The sequence below is a fragment of the Vipera berus genome (genome assembly GCF_964194415.1).
Source record: "Vipera berus genome assembly, chromosome: 16".
Lineage (NCBI taxonomy): Eukaryota > Metazoa > Chordata > Lepidosauria > Squamata > Viperidae > Vipera > Vipera berus.
In genome coordinates, this window is record NC_138219.1 from 10,010,939 (window position 1) to 10,027,528 (window position 16,590).

A 16,590-nucleotide genomic window follows, 5' to 3' on the forward strand; every position below is an offset into this window, starting at 1 on the left:
GGAACGGGGGGGGGGGGGAGGACAGCGGATGAGACCTGAGGCAGATATCAGGTGTTGGGGGGCTTCAAAGAGGGGGGTGAGCAAGCCCTTGGCCTGGGCTCTGGGCCTCTGTCCTCCCCCCCTCCACTTGTCGCCCAGAGGAAGCATTTGTCCCTCCAGGAAAACCTACAAACGGCAGAATGGGGAATCGGGGAGGGGTATTGCAGGAAGACCTCCCCCCTCCCAGTGAGAGACCTGCGGCTTCCTTCAGGAAAAGGAGAAGGGCTGGATCTGGGACTGGTGTGGGAACTTTCCTCCAAGATCCCCTGGCCTCTTCCAACCATTTGCATTCAGTAAAGGGGACCCAGAGATGTGACTGGGCTGCCCCCCAGCACCCCTCAGCCTCAGGAGGGGTCCCTGCCACGGGGCTGGGCACAGAGGCTCCTGCTGTTTGGGGTCCCTTGAACAGCTGAATAAAAACTTTGGGGTGTTGGTATCCTGCTTTGCTTCTGAAAACAGCCCCCCTCCCCAACCTGGCAACCTGGTGAGTGAAGTAGAGACAGTCCGGCTGGCTGCTGCTCCTGAGATACCGTTGCCCACATCCAGGCCAATGATTTCACGCCCAGTTGCCAATCAGCCCACCCAGAAAGGCGTCCCGGCGTCTGTCTTTCAAAGAAAGAGTGACAGAGCAGTTCCTCTTAAAAGTCTGCCCCTGGCGTTTGTGGGGTCCTTCGCCACTGGGCCAGCCACCTAGGACACGGCCCCCTCCTGAAAGGAAGGGCATCCCACCCTCCTCGCTGCCAGGCTGGCCCAGCCTCAGAGGCCTGGCTTCATCCTGCTGGGAGGGCAACAGTCCTTGGGCTGGCCAGGGCCGAAGAGGGGCTGGGGGCTGCTGCCACGGGGGACCAGGGCTGGGGCCGCTGGCTTGGGCTCCTCCTCCTCCTCCTCCTCCTCCTCCTTCTCCTCCAGCAGCTTGTCTGTCTCCAGGTCCAGAGCCCCCCCAGAGCTGCTGCGCTTGTTCTCCAGGCTGTGGTAGAAGGCGTGAGCATGGAAGCCGGCGCTCATGTCCTCCTGAATGCTCTGCAGGATCTGGACAAAAGACGGGCGCAGACGCGGGTTCCGCTGCCAGCACCAGGTCATCAGGCTGTGTCTGCGAGGGGAGAAGAAGAAGTCTGGGAGTAGGCAGGAAGGGGGAGGGCAGCCCCGTCACTAAGCCGGGCAGCCAGAGAGGTTCGCTCCGTTAGGAAGCAGCTACCCGCTGGCCAGGTAAAGCAAGGTGGGTTTGGGGCCAGGTGGGATTGAGAGGGGAGGCCCCCGGGCTTCCTGAAAGGCAAAGAAACCATGTGCTTAAGACGTTGGTGGGCTTCACTCAGGGAGGCCACCAGAGTGGGGCAGAGAGGGTGGGGAAAGGTTGCCCACAGGCCCACCCACAACCACACTTCTGGGAGTCACTCACAGCTTGTCAGGACAGTTCTCGGGCCTCTCCAGGACCCCGTTGTCCATCACAAAATGGAGCACCTGCTCATTGGACATGCCCTGGTAGGGCTGCTCTGCCAGGGTGGCGATCTCCCACAGCACCACGCCGAAGGACCTGGAACGGAGGGGGCTGAGAAGGGGCACCCCAGCCCAGCCCTTGCCAGCTGGCTTCCCTTCTCTGGCTGCAGGGACTTTGCATTGCCAGCCCTGCCCAGGGACTCAGTCAAGGGTGCCATCTGCCATTTGGGCTACAAAATGCCCTGGGACCACTTATCATTCTCCCCCCCCCGGGGTAAAGGGGTGCTGTTTTTAAGCTGCCACCTCCCGCCTCTCCTGCTGCCCTGGGCTCACCAGACGTCCGACTGCGTGTTGAAGATCCCATCCTTCAGGGCTTGGGGGGACATCCAGCGGACCGGCAGCAGGCCTTTCCCCCCCTTGCGGTAATAGTCTGTCTCGTAGATGTCCCTGGTCATCCCAAAATCTTTGCAAGAAAGAAAGGCCTCATGGGGGGAGAAGGAGGAGCAAGCTCCAGCCAGGCTTGAGGAGCAGAGGCGGAGAGAGGCAAGGACCGGAGTTTCTCCCAGCCATGTCCAAGCCACCCCCGGCTGCCCTAGGGAGCCCCTCTCCCTGCCCCCCTCAGCCCCACCTCCGATCTTCACAGTGAAGTCCTCAGACACCATGCAGTTGCGGGCCGCAAGGTCTCGGTGGACAAACTTCTTGGCATTGAGGTAGGCCATGCCATCGGCAATCTCTCCGGCCATCTGGATCGTGTCCTTCAGGGACGGGGGAGGCAAACCCGGGTTGTTCTAGAAGAAGACGTACCAAGGTGGTCAGAACAGGGAAGCAAAATGAGGCCTTGGGGAGTGTCCAGAGCATAACAAATTCTGATTTTTTGTTGTGGGAAAGTCACCGCTGATGGAAGCCAGACTCGGAAAGGAAGTGTGGCAACGAAGATCAAGTTTCCAGCCTGTTAGGCATATGGTGTTAGCCTACAATGTTGGGTTGAAAATATATTAACCATAATGCTATGTCTTTAAGTTGTTAATTGGCCAATGGGTGTGTAAGTGTTCTCATGGCCATAAGAGGAAGCTAGGAACGTAGCTTCTCTCTCTCTCTGAATTCACTGATCTCTACTGTTACTGTTTTTGCTCTGCTGTTGGTTTACTACTGTTGTAAACCTGAACTGTGTATTGACCTCTGGACCGGTAAGAAGACTTTGTAGTTTGGATTACTCCTTGGACTGTTGCTATTGTGTATGACTTGGACTGTTTATTTTTGACTGTGCATTTTTGTTTTTACACCACCTCAAAAGTAAACTACTTTTTGCTTTTAGAACTCAGTGTATTTCTGTGTGTGATTTTTACTGCTCTCAGTGCCCTTCCTTGTCTGTGCAACTCTTTGGTAGCACAAGGAGACCCTGCACAACAAATTCCCTAACACAGCCCTCCCCACCGCTTGGAACTGCTTTGAAGTCACTGCCAACATTCGGGAGCTTTTCGCTTTGCTCCAGAGAGTGTCCACTGGGAGTCAGCCAAGGCCGCGTTGCCTGCAATCTGAGCCTGGGGGGCAAACCCACCTCGGCCTCCGGGCGGAGGGAGCGCAGGTAGCTTTTCAAGTCTCCCCTCGTCATCAGCTCCATGATGACCACAGCCGGCTGGCCTTGGGACACCACCCCGAGGAGGCGAACCTGGAGGCCCCAAAGGAGAGCAGGCTGCAGACCCGGGATCTGGACAGCAGGTCGAGAGCCCCACCAAGCTCAGCCCTCGCTGGTCCCATGCCAAACCAATCTCTGGGTCACGGAAACGCTGTTGAGCTTGGACCGGTTGAGGCCGGGATAGGGGAGTCACCAGAAAATCTCTGGTCTGGGAAACTAAATCCGCTCCCTGGAAAAGGCAACCGTGTCCCTTTCCCTAAAGTTCCGGAGATCAAGTCCAGAGCCAAGCCTGCGTTGGAGGCGTCTTCATCTTCCTAGGAATGATTTTGCCCCACATGCTGGCATGCAGAGCAAGTGGGCAGGGCAGTGAGAGCTCAGTTGGGTCTCTTTCACCCACACAGACCCCACCAAGACTTTTGGGTGCCTCCTCCCTTTTCTTTCTGGCAGGAAAGAAGCGCCCCGGCCTCGTTCTGGGCCTTTGCCCCTTACCACGTGGTGGCAGCGAAAGGCTTTCATGACGGAGGCCTCGTTCAGGAACTCGATGCGCTCCCGCGTGGAGGCCAGCTCGTTGACTGTCTTCAGCGCCACACGGGTCTCCTCGCCCGCCTGCTCCAGGTCCTTGGCGATCCCCTCGTAGACCATCCCGAAGGATCCCTGGCCCAGCTCTCGCAGGATGGTGATCCGTTCCCGGGGTACCTCCCACTCGTCAGGGACGTACACTGAGAAAGGGGGAAAGGCCGGTGCGCTTGCCGAGGACCCCAGAGTTGTGCTGCAGGCCCCAAACTCTCCTGCTAGTTGGACCTCCCTCCTCCCCTCCCTGCCTCTTCCCGGCTGGCCTGGAGGCGGCCTGGGCACTCACTGTTGGAGGCACTGAAGTATTCAGGGTTGACCGAGGCATACAGCGTGCCACTGGGGTACCCTTCGGTCCTCCTGCAAGGCGAGGATCAGGTAGAAGAGATCAGGGAGGGGGGACCCCTTGCTTTCTTTCAGGGGACAACCCCAAACGGCAGGCTTTCCAGGGCCAGCCCTGCTTTTGCGCTCAGCTCTTAGGCCGCCCGCCCCCCCGGAAAGCAACGGGCCTCTTGGACTCAGCAGCAACGGAAGCAGCCCCTGATTTCAACCCAGCCCGACCGTTTGAACGTGGCCCCCCCCAACTCAGGCACTCTGCTCCCCAAAGCGAGCAGAGGCTACCTTTTCTTGTTGTATAAGAAAACGAAGACGGCCAGGCAGGCGATGCCGAGCATCAGAACCACTGGGGTGAGTGTCAGGAACACGTAGAAACTTCCAGATTCCTCTTCCTCTGCTTAGAAACGGGGTTTGTGGGGGTCGTCAGGGGAGAGAAATGCAATTATTGCAACCCCAACCAACCAAAGCGAAGCACAAAGGAACACAAAAAAAGAGAACATTTGGTTTTCTGCTGAAGGAGCCTCTGCTGAGACAAGATTGCTGGTGATTTTCTCCTCCCCACCCCCCCATCTAATCACCTGTTTAGGACATATTTTCTTCCATTCCCTTTCACATAAACATTTTGCACGGTTGTTACTTTTCCTTCTGTTTGACAACATACTTCCAGCTCTTTCTCAGAGAAGTTTCAAGGAAGAGATAATAAACTCTTTGGCCAGTTCTTGGTCTCTTCCAAAAGTCAGGGAGATAAACTTAAGGGGAAGACTTTCCATCCTTCCCTGGGGGTCTTTTGAGGGGATACTTAAAAGCTGTGGAACAATTATTTGAGCTTAAACCTTTTTTACATTTATACATGACTCACAATTATTTTCTAAAGTAAATGTACTACACAATTTAATCCTAAGCTTTATCTTTTCCTTATTCCTCTCTCCCCCCGCCCCTCTATCTATCTATCTATCTATCTATCTATCTATCTATCTATCTATCTATCTATCTATCTATCCATCCATCCATCCATCCATCCATCCATCCATCCATCCATCCATCCATGTTTTCCAAGTGTGGTTAATTTCATCATTGAGGGAAGCTACAGAACCAGGCTACGCTTTGCATCGTCTCTCTCCTTCTTAACTGCTCCCATTTGCTGGTGCTCCAGGATCCTGTTCTGGCCAATTTCCAGATGTCTGGATTTCTATTCCCTGCAATCTCAGCAACGGTCAGTCTGGCCAGAGAAGCCCACCAGGCAGGCTGCTCTCATGAGCGGAGAGGCAGATTGAAGCAAATGCAAGAAGGAACAAATATCCCAGCGTCTTTTCACTTTGACCCTGCAGATGTGGCTAAAAATAAGACCCTGCGACCCTCCTCGGGTGCTGGGTTCGCAAGACCTGGGGCACGAGTGATCCCCTGCCTCTTTACCAGCACCGCATCTTCCAGGAAGAACTTAAGAGGTGGCTCTGACACCCACCTCCCCCGAGGATGTAGAAGGTCATCAAGCCGGTCCAGGAGCCGTTCCCTGCCAGGGAGGTGGCCCGGACCCTCGCAGAGTAATTTCCAGGCTGGAGGAGGGCGAGGTGGTAGCCCCCGTAGCGGGCATAGCGATGGCGGGAGACGCAGACCACCGAGATGACTTTCTGCAAGGAAGCAGAGCTGCTTCGTAGCTGGTCAGAGTTGCCCAGGGCGGCATCTGCCAGCTGCCGCTCTCAGTGCCCAGCGTCCTGGCCAGGGTTAAGCCTTCAGAGGCGGGAGCCACCCGGCTGAGGGATGGCCGGAAGAGCCGCTGGTGGGGAGCGATGCCAAGAAGCCGCCTGGCCCCGAGACCCCTTCCTCACCTCGCTCTCCCGGCTGTACTTGATCTCGTACTTGAGAATGAGGCCGTTGGGGTTCTCCGGCTCCCGCCAGCGGAGAAGGACGCTGTTCTTGCTGGCCGGCTCCCAGGTCAGGTTCCCGGGGATGTTGTCGGCCTGAGCTGGCCAGGAGAAGGGCAAAGGGGGTTGGGCCAAGGAGGAGATGGAGAGTCTTCCCAGGGAAAGGGAGAGAGCAACTGAAAGAGCTTGAATTTGAACTGCTCAGAGGTGGATTATACCAGGACAACCGGGCAGCTCCAGTTCAGTAACTGGCAGCTTTCGACAAGGAAAGGGTAAGGCCATTTTGGCTCACCTTCGGGCATCGTCCGAGCAAAGACGAAGGTCGCGGCGCTGCACCCCACGGTCTGGGCTGCGTGGTTGCAGGCGTGAATATCGATCCGGTACTCGGTAAAATGGCGAAGGTTGGAGATCACCGTCCGCTCCCGAACGACTTTATCCTCAAAGAGGCGGAAGTCCTTCTCCGCACTAGAGTCCGGCTCAACCCGCTGGGCTGTGGCTGCGTGGCTGGGGGTCCCCGGGGCAGGCCAGGAGGTGTTGGGATAGGCCTGGCTCTCCACAGTCACGGCAAAGGTGTCTCTGCGCTTTTTGGGGGTCCTGTTGCAGCCAGGAAAGAAGGGTGAGGGGGCAGCCCTGCAGTTTCACCCCAAAAATAACCTCCAGGAGCATTTCAATAGGGACCCCCTTCACGTGAGGACAAACACGGACACCGTCCGTCAGAAGCTCACCGGTAAGAAGAAATCTTGTCGATGGAGGTGACTTTCCAAGGGGGTCTGGAGAAAGAGGGAGACAGAGTGGGCCAGACAGTTCCCAGCCCCTCCTCTTAGCCCCCCAACAGGACCTCAGCCATCCAATTTAACCCACCTGGGCAGGATGATGGAATTGTGGAGGAAGTTTTCAAACTTCTTCTGGAAAGACACCGTTTCCACTCTGGACTGGGTCTGCCCGACGGGGCTGTGGCAGGGGCAGCACTGCTCATCCACGTCCTCGTGCTCCTCGCCGTCACTGGTGTCGAAGCGGGTGTCTGCACTGCTGGTGGGCAGGCGGAGACCTGGGGAGCCGGGCAGAGACCAGGCAGGCCATCAGCTGAAGGCCGGAGGGGCCCCCGGGGGCAGGAGTGGCAGTGGTCCTCACCTTTGTGGCAATAGTCGTTGCCGAAGAGCTCGGAGTCCTCTGCCAGTTGCTGCCACAGCACAAGGTAGTAGCTGAGGTTGCCGTTGGGCTGGGAGGGCGGCTTCCAGCGGACGATCAGGTGCGAGGAAGAGTTGGACATGGAAATGACGTCCCTGGGCACCGTGGGCACTGCAGTTCGGAGAGAGGCAGATGATGGGAAGGGGAGTCTTGGCCCTTCACCCTCCCCTTTGCACCGATTGCCATCGGCTTTTACAAAAACGCGCTCGTCTTTACAGCTGCCAGAGAAGGCAGGCTGCTCACCGGGGGAAGAATGAATGGGGAGGACTCTCCTGCCCATCATTCAGGCCCTGCCCCTCCCCTGGTGCTTCCCAGTTCCTCACCGGCAGGCAGGGTGCGGATGTAGACCACCTGGCTCTGGGCCCCGAAGTTGCGCCTCTCCTCGGCGGTGGTGAGGGTGATGGCCCTCACAAAGATGGCGTACTGTGTCCACGGCTTCAGGTTCTGCAGAGTCACACCTGGCTCCTGGTCATGGCTCAGGGGAAGCTCCACATCCAGCACGTTCCAGCTGTTGGCCCCACAGGTGTCCTGCCCGACGTACTCGGTCACGTCCTGGACGGGGCTGGGGGAGGACGCCAGGCTCAGGGGCGGCCAGGGAGCCCTGCCCCGCCGGGGCCCCTCACGCCAGGCCAGGTAGAGGCAACTTAACTGGGGGGGGGGTTGTAAGAGCCCAGAGCTCATCCCCCTCCCACGGGGAGGATTCCTTGGGGGAAGCCCTCCCCAGCACCTACGATTCCTTGTAGTAGACAATGAAGCTGAGGAGGTCCGGGGACTCCGGGGACTGGTACCGTTCCCACTTGAGGACGAGGCGGTCCGACTCGCTGGCGTTGGACACAAAGCGGAGAGTTTGGGTCTTGCCTGAAGGGGGGAAGAACAGGCTTGATTTAAGGATGGGGCTGTTAAATATAAGTTCGGGGGAGCATCCCCCCTCCTTCTCTCCTCTCCTCCCCCTTTCCCCACCAACTCACAAGAGGCTTGACCCCCGTTCGTCCGGGGATTGATCTCCGCCTTATTCTGCCGGCCCTTGGTCCCTGTGACCTCCTCCGTCCGGAAGATCTCCGAGAGGCACAGCTTGGGGTTAAAGGCAAAATACATCTTCCCCACCGGGATGGACAGGCGGTGCTGGCTCCAGTCCCACAGCTGCTGCAGGTTCTGGTTGTCCAGCACGTACAGGGTGTAGTTCCTGAGGGCAGGGGCGAGGGTGGAGGTGGGCTCAGGCCCTCGGAACAGCCTCTGCTGGCCCCTCCCCAGCCAAGCCTGGCCCTCCCGGCTGGCCCTCCACGCAGCCCAGAGGGCGCCCAGCCAGCGGCTGTTCCCACTGCGGGCGAGACCCAGGCAGCAAAGGCTGTTCAGGAGGAGCCTCCCCTCCCTCCGTCCAGCTACTTCGGCCACCGCTCACCCGTCCACCATGGAGTCCCCCCGGATCAGTTTGAGGTTCCTGAAGAAGCTCAGGGAGATGAGAGCAAAGGAGTGCCGGATCTTCAGGAACCCCGTGATGGTCTCAATCAGGCCAAGGCTGCTTTGCAGGGTGGAGGCCAGGTTTTCTGCCCAGGAGGAAGAGGAGGAGAAAGGCAGCCGTGAGCCGGGATGGGCTGCGCCACTGAGCAGGACGCAGCCACACGTGGGGGCTGAAGGGATCCTGGTGGGAATTGAGGCCTCCCCCCTGGGGTGCAGAAGGGGAAGGGGAGCCACTCACCGCCCCGACGGATGTTCACAATCAGGTTCCCCTCGATGAGGGTGCAGCCGGCCAAGTCCCGGGCTGCCCGGGCGGAGTCAATGGTTTTGGTGCCCACTTTACACTCCTTGGGGCACAGCCCTTGGCACTCATGGCAGATGAGGCTGGAACAGGGAGGGAAGGGAAGGAAGAGGGGCTGAGGACCACCCACCATTATTCCACACACAAAATTGGCCCTCTTGTCAGGGAAAAAGTGGCACGTCTTCCTTCCAGGCACACAAACAACCCATCAACCAGAATAGAGCTGGAAGGGACCATGGAGGTCTTCTAGTCCAACCCCTGCTCACGCAGGAGACCCTATACTATTTCAGACAAAGGGTTGTCTAGTCTCTTCTCAAAAGCCTCCAGTGTTGGAGCATCCACAGCTTCTGGTGGCAATCTGTTCCCCTGGTTAATTGTCCTCACCGTTAGGAAGTTTCTCCTTAATTCCAGGTTGCTTCTCACCTTGATGAGTTTCCACCCGTTGCTTCTTGTCCTGCCTTCTGGTGCTGTTTTGCGGCAGCCCCTCAAATACTGGAATACTGCTATCGGGTCACCCCTAGTCCACTCCAACCCTAACTAGCGCCCCCAAAATGGTAGCCAGAGTGGGTGGGCTCTTATATCTGAGGCATCACAGGGCTTGAAAACTTTCCGGGTCCCAAACAGCCAATATCCCCTCATCCATCGCATCAACTGAGAACTTCTGAGATTTGAGGAGGGCTCTTAAAGTGGAGGTGGCCAGACCCGCTGCCTGCGGAAGTCAAGCCACTTTAAAGATGACGGTGACGAGGGAGAAATTAGCTTAATGGGTTTTTAAGGATGGCAGCCACTCTGCCAGCAGTTATTAAGTGCTTACACTTGCGCTAATGAAGGAAGAGACTTCCCGCTTCAGACCTCAGATTCTGCCTCTGCAAACATGAAGGGAGCCGCTGCTGGCAGAACACCCAAGCCACGGGGGGGGGGGGAACCGGCACCAGGAGGGGGGGCATTCCTCACCTGCTCTCGTTCTTCCGGTAGCCCGGTGGACACTCGGCCAGGCACTGCCGCTGGTGGATGACAAACCTGGAGGAGTCCCGTAGGTTTTCGGAGATCTTGCGCAGGCTGCCACAGTGCTCCGCCGTCACGCAGCGCCACTGCTCGTACTCGTAGGTGAGGTCTGGACAGGAGCTCAAGCAGCGCCCGTTGAAGTAGAAGTGGCGGCAGGCCACGCAGGCCTGGGGGTCCCCGGGACGGCTGCAGCCCCCCAGACATTCGGGGTGGCAGCATTCGTCCTTGCTTGTGCAGGCGGCACCTCCAACTTTGCAGGGACACACTGAAGGGAGGGAGAGAGGGGAGGGAGGGGCTTTGGCAAGGATTTGGAGAGGACACTTGTTCCCCCTCCCCCCCCCAAAAAAAAACTGGCTGCTGTTGCGGCTCTGCTGGTTTCCAGTTGCCTCTGAAAGATTCCCCACAAAAATCTCCAGAGAGAAAAAAAACTTTGGACCGCACCGCCCCCCCAAAATTGAAACTCTAAACTCCCTCCCAGCCCAAATCCACAATCACAGCAGATTTACCCCCCACTTTGTGGGGTGTGTGTGTTATGCCTGAACTGGGTCTCTGCCTCGCTAGCAGTTTCAGCTCCGTCCAAAACTTGTAATCGGCTTCTGTTGTTGGTCTCTTGCCTAGCCTGGCCTAGCAAAGATTTGTGTCAAAATGTATACCCTTTTCTGTTTACAAAACAGCGTTTTTTTATTTGGTGTAACCGAGCTCTGCGCTTTCCAGCCCTCTGCCTCATTGATTCGGTAATTTTCAGGTTTTAAGACTGGCTGTTTAGGCAACAAGAAAGCAGCCCATGTTCCCTGGTTGCCAAACAACTCACCTTATTGCTACCTTGCTCAGAATCAGGAGACTCATTAGCAAATCTGGAGGGGAGGAATCGGGGCCTTGAGGAGTGGCCCCCTCTTTTGTGGCCCCCTCAGCCTGGAACTCTGGGCAGAAGGAAGCAGCCATAATCACACTGACCAACGTGTGACACTGACCGGCTGAACCCCAAACCAGAAAAGAGGAGAGGGGAAAATCCCAGGGCTGCTGGTGGCTCTGGAGTGGGACCTCCCTGTTGCTTTTCAAACATCAGATTTTTAAGTCCAGAGCAAAACATTTCAGCAGCAAAGAAACCTCTGAAGCATCTTCAACCCAGAACTGACCACTGTAAAACGGCTCCTTCGGCCTTGGAGAGGGCCTGTCCCTCTCCTTTTACGGGGCTGCTTTTCTGCTCCTTCTGGGGTCTCTTCTGGGCTCCCGGGTCTGTCCCCCCCCCTCAGCGACCAGAGAGCTCAGCCCTGGCTGGCTGGGCCAAGGGGGACACCTGCATTTTGGCTGGTTCCTTGGGGGGAGGGCTGGCAATTCTGCCCCCGCAGCCACGCGGAAGAGGCCAGGCTTCTGCAGACAAACCGCGGCCTACCCCCGCCCCACAGACGTGCCCAGGCGGGCAAGCGGCCATCTCGTCCCCCTGCAGGAGACGCGGCCATCTGTTTGCATTAGCAGCGAGGCTGTTTACAGCAAACGGGCTCCGGGGAGCCACGCAGCCCTTTCGCAACAGAGAGAGACCCAGATGGAAAGGCGGGGGCGGGGGGACGCACCTAGCGGGTGGAGGTGAAGCCAAAAGGCGCAGCCGCTTTCGACGAACAGGATCGGACTGCGCACTTCGCCCTTCACTTTTGCGTGGCGGGTTAGAAATGGAAGCAACTCAGAGGAGTGAGGGAACCGACACCAGCCCACTGCACACGTGTATAAGCGCTTGGCGCCTTCCCATGACCTGTAGCTGCCCTTGTCCTTCTGCCCAGCAGCCCGCGGGCCTCTCGCACCCCCCCCCTGGTGGGACGCACCTTTCTGGCAGTTGCTGGAGGTCCAGCAGCGGTACTCCAAGGGTCCGGCCAGGCCAGCGGGGGTCTGCACGCAGGGCTCCTCCCCGCCCAGGATGCCCGGGCAGACGTCGGCGCACTCCTCGGCCGGCTTGTTGTGCAGGATGATGTTGTGCTCCAGTGCGGGCAGCGGCTGCAGCAGCGCCCAATCAATGGTGGAGATGTGGCAGAGCTCCTGGTTGCGCTCGATCCTCACCGAGCCGTTGAGCACATTGGTCAGGCTGCGCAGGCCGATGTCGCGCAGGTGCGGCATCTCAAAGATGACCAGGGCGTAGCTGAAGAAGAGGCTGGCCCCGCGGATGACGGCCAGGCGGGGGAAGAGGTCGCGCAGGCTCTCCAGCCCGTAGACGCGGAACAGCAGCAGGTACTCCGTGATGAGCACCAGGCGCGGGAAGGCCAGCGTGCGGAAGTCCTCGCCGCTAGCCGTGAACATCAGCAGGATCTGCAGGCTGCCCTCGATGACCGAGCAGTTCTCCAGGCGGCGCAGCTGCGTGGGATCCACGCGGATGTCCATGCTCTCGCAGACTGCGGGGCCAAGCAGAGAGTCAGGGACCGGCCCTCCAGGAGCTGTCCAGCCGCCCTTTCCTATCCTACCCTCCCAGGCAAAAATGCAGGCCAGAGACTGGGTCGCGGATGACCCTGCGTGGCTTAGGATGAGGCGCATTGAAATGGGAGCAGTGCTAGAGAGGCATAGTATGTCCCTGCAGGTGCTTCCTTGCAGCCAAGGTGTGTGTGTGGGGGGGGTCTTGCCCACCTTGGTCTGTGCCAACTGCCTCACTGCTCGCAAGGGGCCTCTTTGTCCTTGGCCTCTCCCCAAGCCTGGAAGCAGAGCACCTGGTCAGCATGGCTGCCGCCTGGCCCCTGACTTGGAGTTGATGCCCCCCACCCAATCTAGTCTTTGCACAGGAGCCCCAGGCCCCCCTGCCTCCGTGCCTGCTGCCGCAATGCCCACATTAGCATCTTCCCAGCCTGGCACCACCTGGAGCCACGGCTGGCTGTGGCAGCTCCTTTCTGGCAGCTGGATCCCGGCAAGGCGGGGAGGGGGCTTTAGACAGCTTCAGCTCTGGAAGAGCAACTTGGAGGGCCCACTGTATTAACAGCGCCTGCCTCCAGGCCCCTCCCTCTTCTCTTTCATCCACTGGCCCTCCCAAGGGCTGGCCAAGTCCAGGCCAAGGGTCTCGGGCGCAGCTCAAGCGGAAAGGAGCTGGTGCCCAAGCAACCCCCCCAACCCCCTTCTGCCTGAGGGCTCCCTGCCCCCTCCTCCCTGGGAAGCAGCTTCTGCAGAGAGAGAGAGAAGGGCTGGGTTCAGCTCCTGTTTAAACAGGTGCTGCGCTCGCTCTCTCCGGGGCGGCTGTGTGTTTGCTGAGGCTCTGAAGAAGAAGAGGAGGAGGGGAGGACCCCACAGAGGGTAGCCACGCACCTCTCCCTCCTTCTTGAAAATAAAACCAATGGCCGCTAGGAAGCCACGGCCAGAATGGGTGGCGTTGCCCTCAAAACTTCCTCCGTGGCTCCCAGAGAGGAAGGCCATGCTCCGCATGGGGACCAACCACGGAAGGAGGCTGAGCCCAGCCTGGATCCTCACAGCCTACAAGAAACCCTCCCCAACCGACGCCGCAGCTGCCAAGCTCAGCATGTCGTGCAGATGCCGCCATGAAGCCTGGACGGGCTGGGCCGATCTTGACCCAGAGGGCAGCTCTCTTCTGGGCCTGATGTGGAAAAACCCGGGGTGGGGGATTGACAGCTTCGCTTCCTTGCTGGAAAATATCCAGAAGAATCGATAAATATCTAACAGCCATAGGGTGGAATCCGAGATGTGGAGGGAAAGCATCTCAGTTTGGACCAATCTTCCCCTGGTCTGGGGGTGGGGGCCCCCCTCTTTCTTTCTGGAAAGATGCTTTGCTTTTTTAAAAAGAAAAAAAACCTGCAGAACTTGGCAGGAAGTCTCCGAATTAGCAGATGCTGCTAATTAATGGCTTGTTAATTGATGAAATGCCTAGTTAGGTGCCCATCGGCTTTGCTGAAAGGCACCCCTGCCAGTTTCAGGACCCAGGCGCCCCTCCCCCCTCCCTGCCATCCTGAGTCCAGCTAGCAGCTTCAATACACTTTAATGGGCGCTCCTGCTTTCTCTCCTACCTGGGGGGGGCGGGAAGGGGGGGAGGACCTTCCCTTCCGCCCCAGTCAGACTGGCTAAAGTGGCTTCCTGACGGCTGCTGTGTTTGGGTTCTGCATGTTTGGCAACACCCGAAAGTGTCTTTTGTGCCTATAAATCCCGCAAGAGGGCAGAAAGCAGGAAGGGGGTGTGTGTCCAGGATGGACCTGGGACCCGCGCGGGTGGGATGGGTCTCCAGCCCTGTCAGCACCTGGGAATTTCTCTCCTGCATCTCCAGAGGAGGCACTAAGGGGTGAGAGGGCACCCCGTTTCCTCTCCCTGCCCCCCCCATTCCAGAGCTGCAGCAGAGGTGGCTGGGAACCAGCAAAGACCAGCGTTGCTCAGCTGTATCTTCCCCCACCCACATCACTCTGCAGAGGGAGGAGGGGGTCTGTGTTGGGGGTCTGCCTTCTTTCACCCTGCAGACCACCGTAGCAGAAATGAGATTTCTGGCTCCTGCCCAAACCCCCACCCCATTCGAAGAAGAGTCCCACCCACCCTGGGACAAATTTCCCCCTTGCTGGATTTTTCCCTGCAGGAGTAACCTTCAACCGCTACCTCTGAGCAGGAACCCCTTGGCTGGAGGGGCTGCACCTATGAGTGGAAAGCACAATTGGCAGAGTTACACACAGACACACACACACACACACACACACACACACACACACACACTCTTCAGATGCCAACTGCAGGCAATGGGCTAATCCAGTTTCTCTTCTGACCCTCAGCCATCTCAGGTGAATAATTTTCTAGAAAGAGCTACTTTAAACTAGATTCGCAAGGTGGGTTCCCCCCCCAACTTGAGAGCAGAGCTAAACGGAGGGAGCACGGCTGCCTCCTCTCGCCCTTTGCTGGGTCTCTCTCACCCAGACACACAACAAGCACATTTAAGGGCTTCCCTCTGACTGGAGCCTCTAGCCAGGCTCACACAAGACACTAAACACCAAATGCCAGTTACTAAATCACCACGGCTAGTTTTGCCTGAGATGCCATCTCCAACGCCAGCATCCAGTGGATGGAGCCACCTGTAGGGTGCCTGAGGCGATCTGGCCCGGATCCATTTCGCTTGCCTCCCCCCCCCAGCCACCCTGCCCTGGGCCAAGGCGTCTGCCCTGGGCACCACAGATTGGGAGGGGGGGTCTTCCTGGACTCCAGGCAGCCAAGCCCCCTGCCTTAGTGCCCGGCTGACCTGACTCAACTCAGGCGGGACTTACTTTCGGGAGAGGCTGGTGCCGGGCCAAGCCACAGCAGGCAGAGGAAGAGCAGGGGCCCCCAGGTGGGCCAGAGGGGGGCACCAGGGACTCCCCTTGTCCCCTTCTTCTCCATGGTCCATAAACGGCCCGGCGTTGGCGGGAAAGCGAGTCTCAAGCGGCAGGGCAGCCCCCTGGCTTCTCAGCTGGCAGCAGCCCTGGACTCTCGTTTGGTGCCAGGGGGGCACGAGGGGGAGGAGCACCCTGCTGTCTGTGGGACCACCGGTCTGAAGCAGGGAGGCAGGAGGTCCTTGTCCCTGACCACAACCATCCTCCGGCACGTTCACACCACGGCAAAAGGGCTGGGAAAATGGAGGCATGGCCAGTCCAGAGCCCCAGGTGTGGCAGGCGGCTGGGTGGGGCCGGGCGTCTTTCCTCCCTCATGCACAAACACCCCCCCCCCAACCCTGCTGGCCTTCTGCTGGGGCTGGATAGGTTCCAAGGGCTGTTTTCACGAGTTACCTTCAAAATATTTAGCCTGACAACTCCAGCGAGATGGGCTGAGACCCACAACCGGCTGCCCTTCGTGTTTGGTCAATAAGGAGGGGGCAGCCATAGGTGCAGACGCTTCCCCTAACCCGTTCAGGGGAGGGATTTGGGGGGAGCCCTGAGAAAGGGAGCAGGAAGCTGGAGGTCTGCTCACTTCCTCAAGGTGCCCCCAGCCTCTTCACATGGCCACTCCAAGGTGAGCCCCCCCCCCCATCATCAGAGAAGCAAAGCACCAAAGGCCTTTCAGCTCGCAGGAGCAGCTCTGGGGTGAACAGAGGCGGGGGGGGGCCTCGGGACAGAGGCAAGGAGAGGGCTGGGAGGGGGTCAGATTGTGGAGTCTTGCTTCCTGTCTGCTCAGGAGCAAGAGGGGATTTAAGGAACTCTTGGCCTTTGACCTTGACCCTTCAGGAGGCAGGGAAGGAAATTCCTCAAGGCAAACCCCGAACTGCAGGAAAGTCCTCCCCGTCCTGGAGCTGTGTCGAAAGTCACCAGCCTGGACATTATTCCCGCCATCAAGGTGGGGCTGACTTTGAGCTGCCTAAAGGGAGACACCCCCACCCCCCTCTGGATTCTGGGCCCCAACCTTGCAGGACTCGCCAGAGTTGCAGAGCAAGGAGGAGGCTCCCTTTGCCCCCCCTTTCGATGACGCCTCGTTTGCTACTTGCAGCCTCCCCCAAAGTCTGGAGCCAGAGCTGGGGCGCTTTTGGGGCCGCTACGCTTCTCCCCTCCCTGCAGGTGCTTTTCCACTGGATGTGGGACGCCTGATGACCCACAGGAAGCTAGATGGGTATTGCGCAAGGGTGCTCTTGCCCTTTAATTTGGGGGATTTCCTCTCCCCCTCTGGCAGGCCAAGTGTTCTGATCCTGTCCGTTGGGTCAGCTGTGCAAGGAAAGTGGCGCTTTCCCCCAGATCCCTCATCTGCACAAGAGCTCTCAGCACTGGGAGTGGGGTGCCCCCTGGTGGCCAGACCTGGCCCCTGCAGCCAGCTGGAAAGGAGGAGGAGGAGGAGGAGGAGGAGGAGGA

At 58.6% G+C, this 16,590-nt stretch overlaps 1 protein-coding gene across 1 annotated transcript; it reads right to left on the bottom strand.

Moving 5' to 3' along the window:
- Positions 1–795: 795 nt before the first annotated feature.
- On the bottom strand, positions 796–15,154 carry INSRR (insulin receptor related receptor; the record flags this gene model as incomplete). The annotated part of the gene is made up of 22 exons (XM_081340583.1): positions 796–1,129; positions 1,436–1,570; positions 1,807–1,936; positions 2,102–2,261; positions 3,032–3,142; positions 3,599–3,828; positions 3,969–4,039; positions 4,301–4,409; positions 5,478–5,643; positions 5,842–5,978; positions 6,170–6,471; positions 6,603–6,647; positions 6,739–6,925; positions 7,009–7,176; positions 7,389–7,627; positions 7,797–7,923; positions 8,034–8,248; positions 8,465–8,609; positions 8,762–8,904; positions 9,776–10,091; positions 11,644–12,204; positions 15,043–15,154. The coding sequence occupies 22 exons, from the start codon at positions 15,152–15,154 to the stop codon at positions 796–798; spliced, it is 4,143 nt and encodes a 1,380-aa protein (XP_081196709.1).
- Between the last annotated feature and the right edge of the window lie 1,436 nt (positions 15,155–16,590).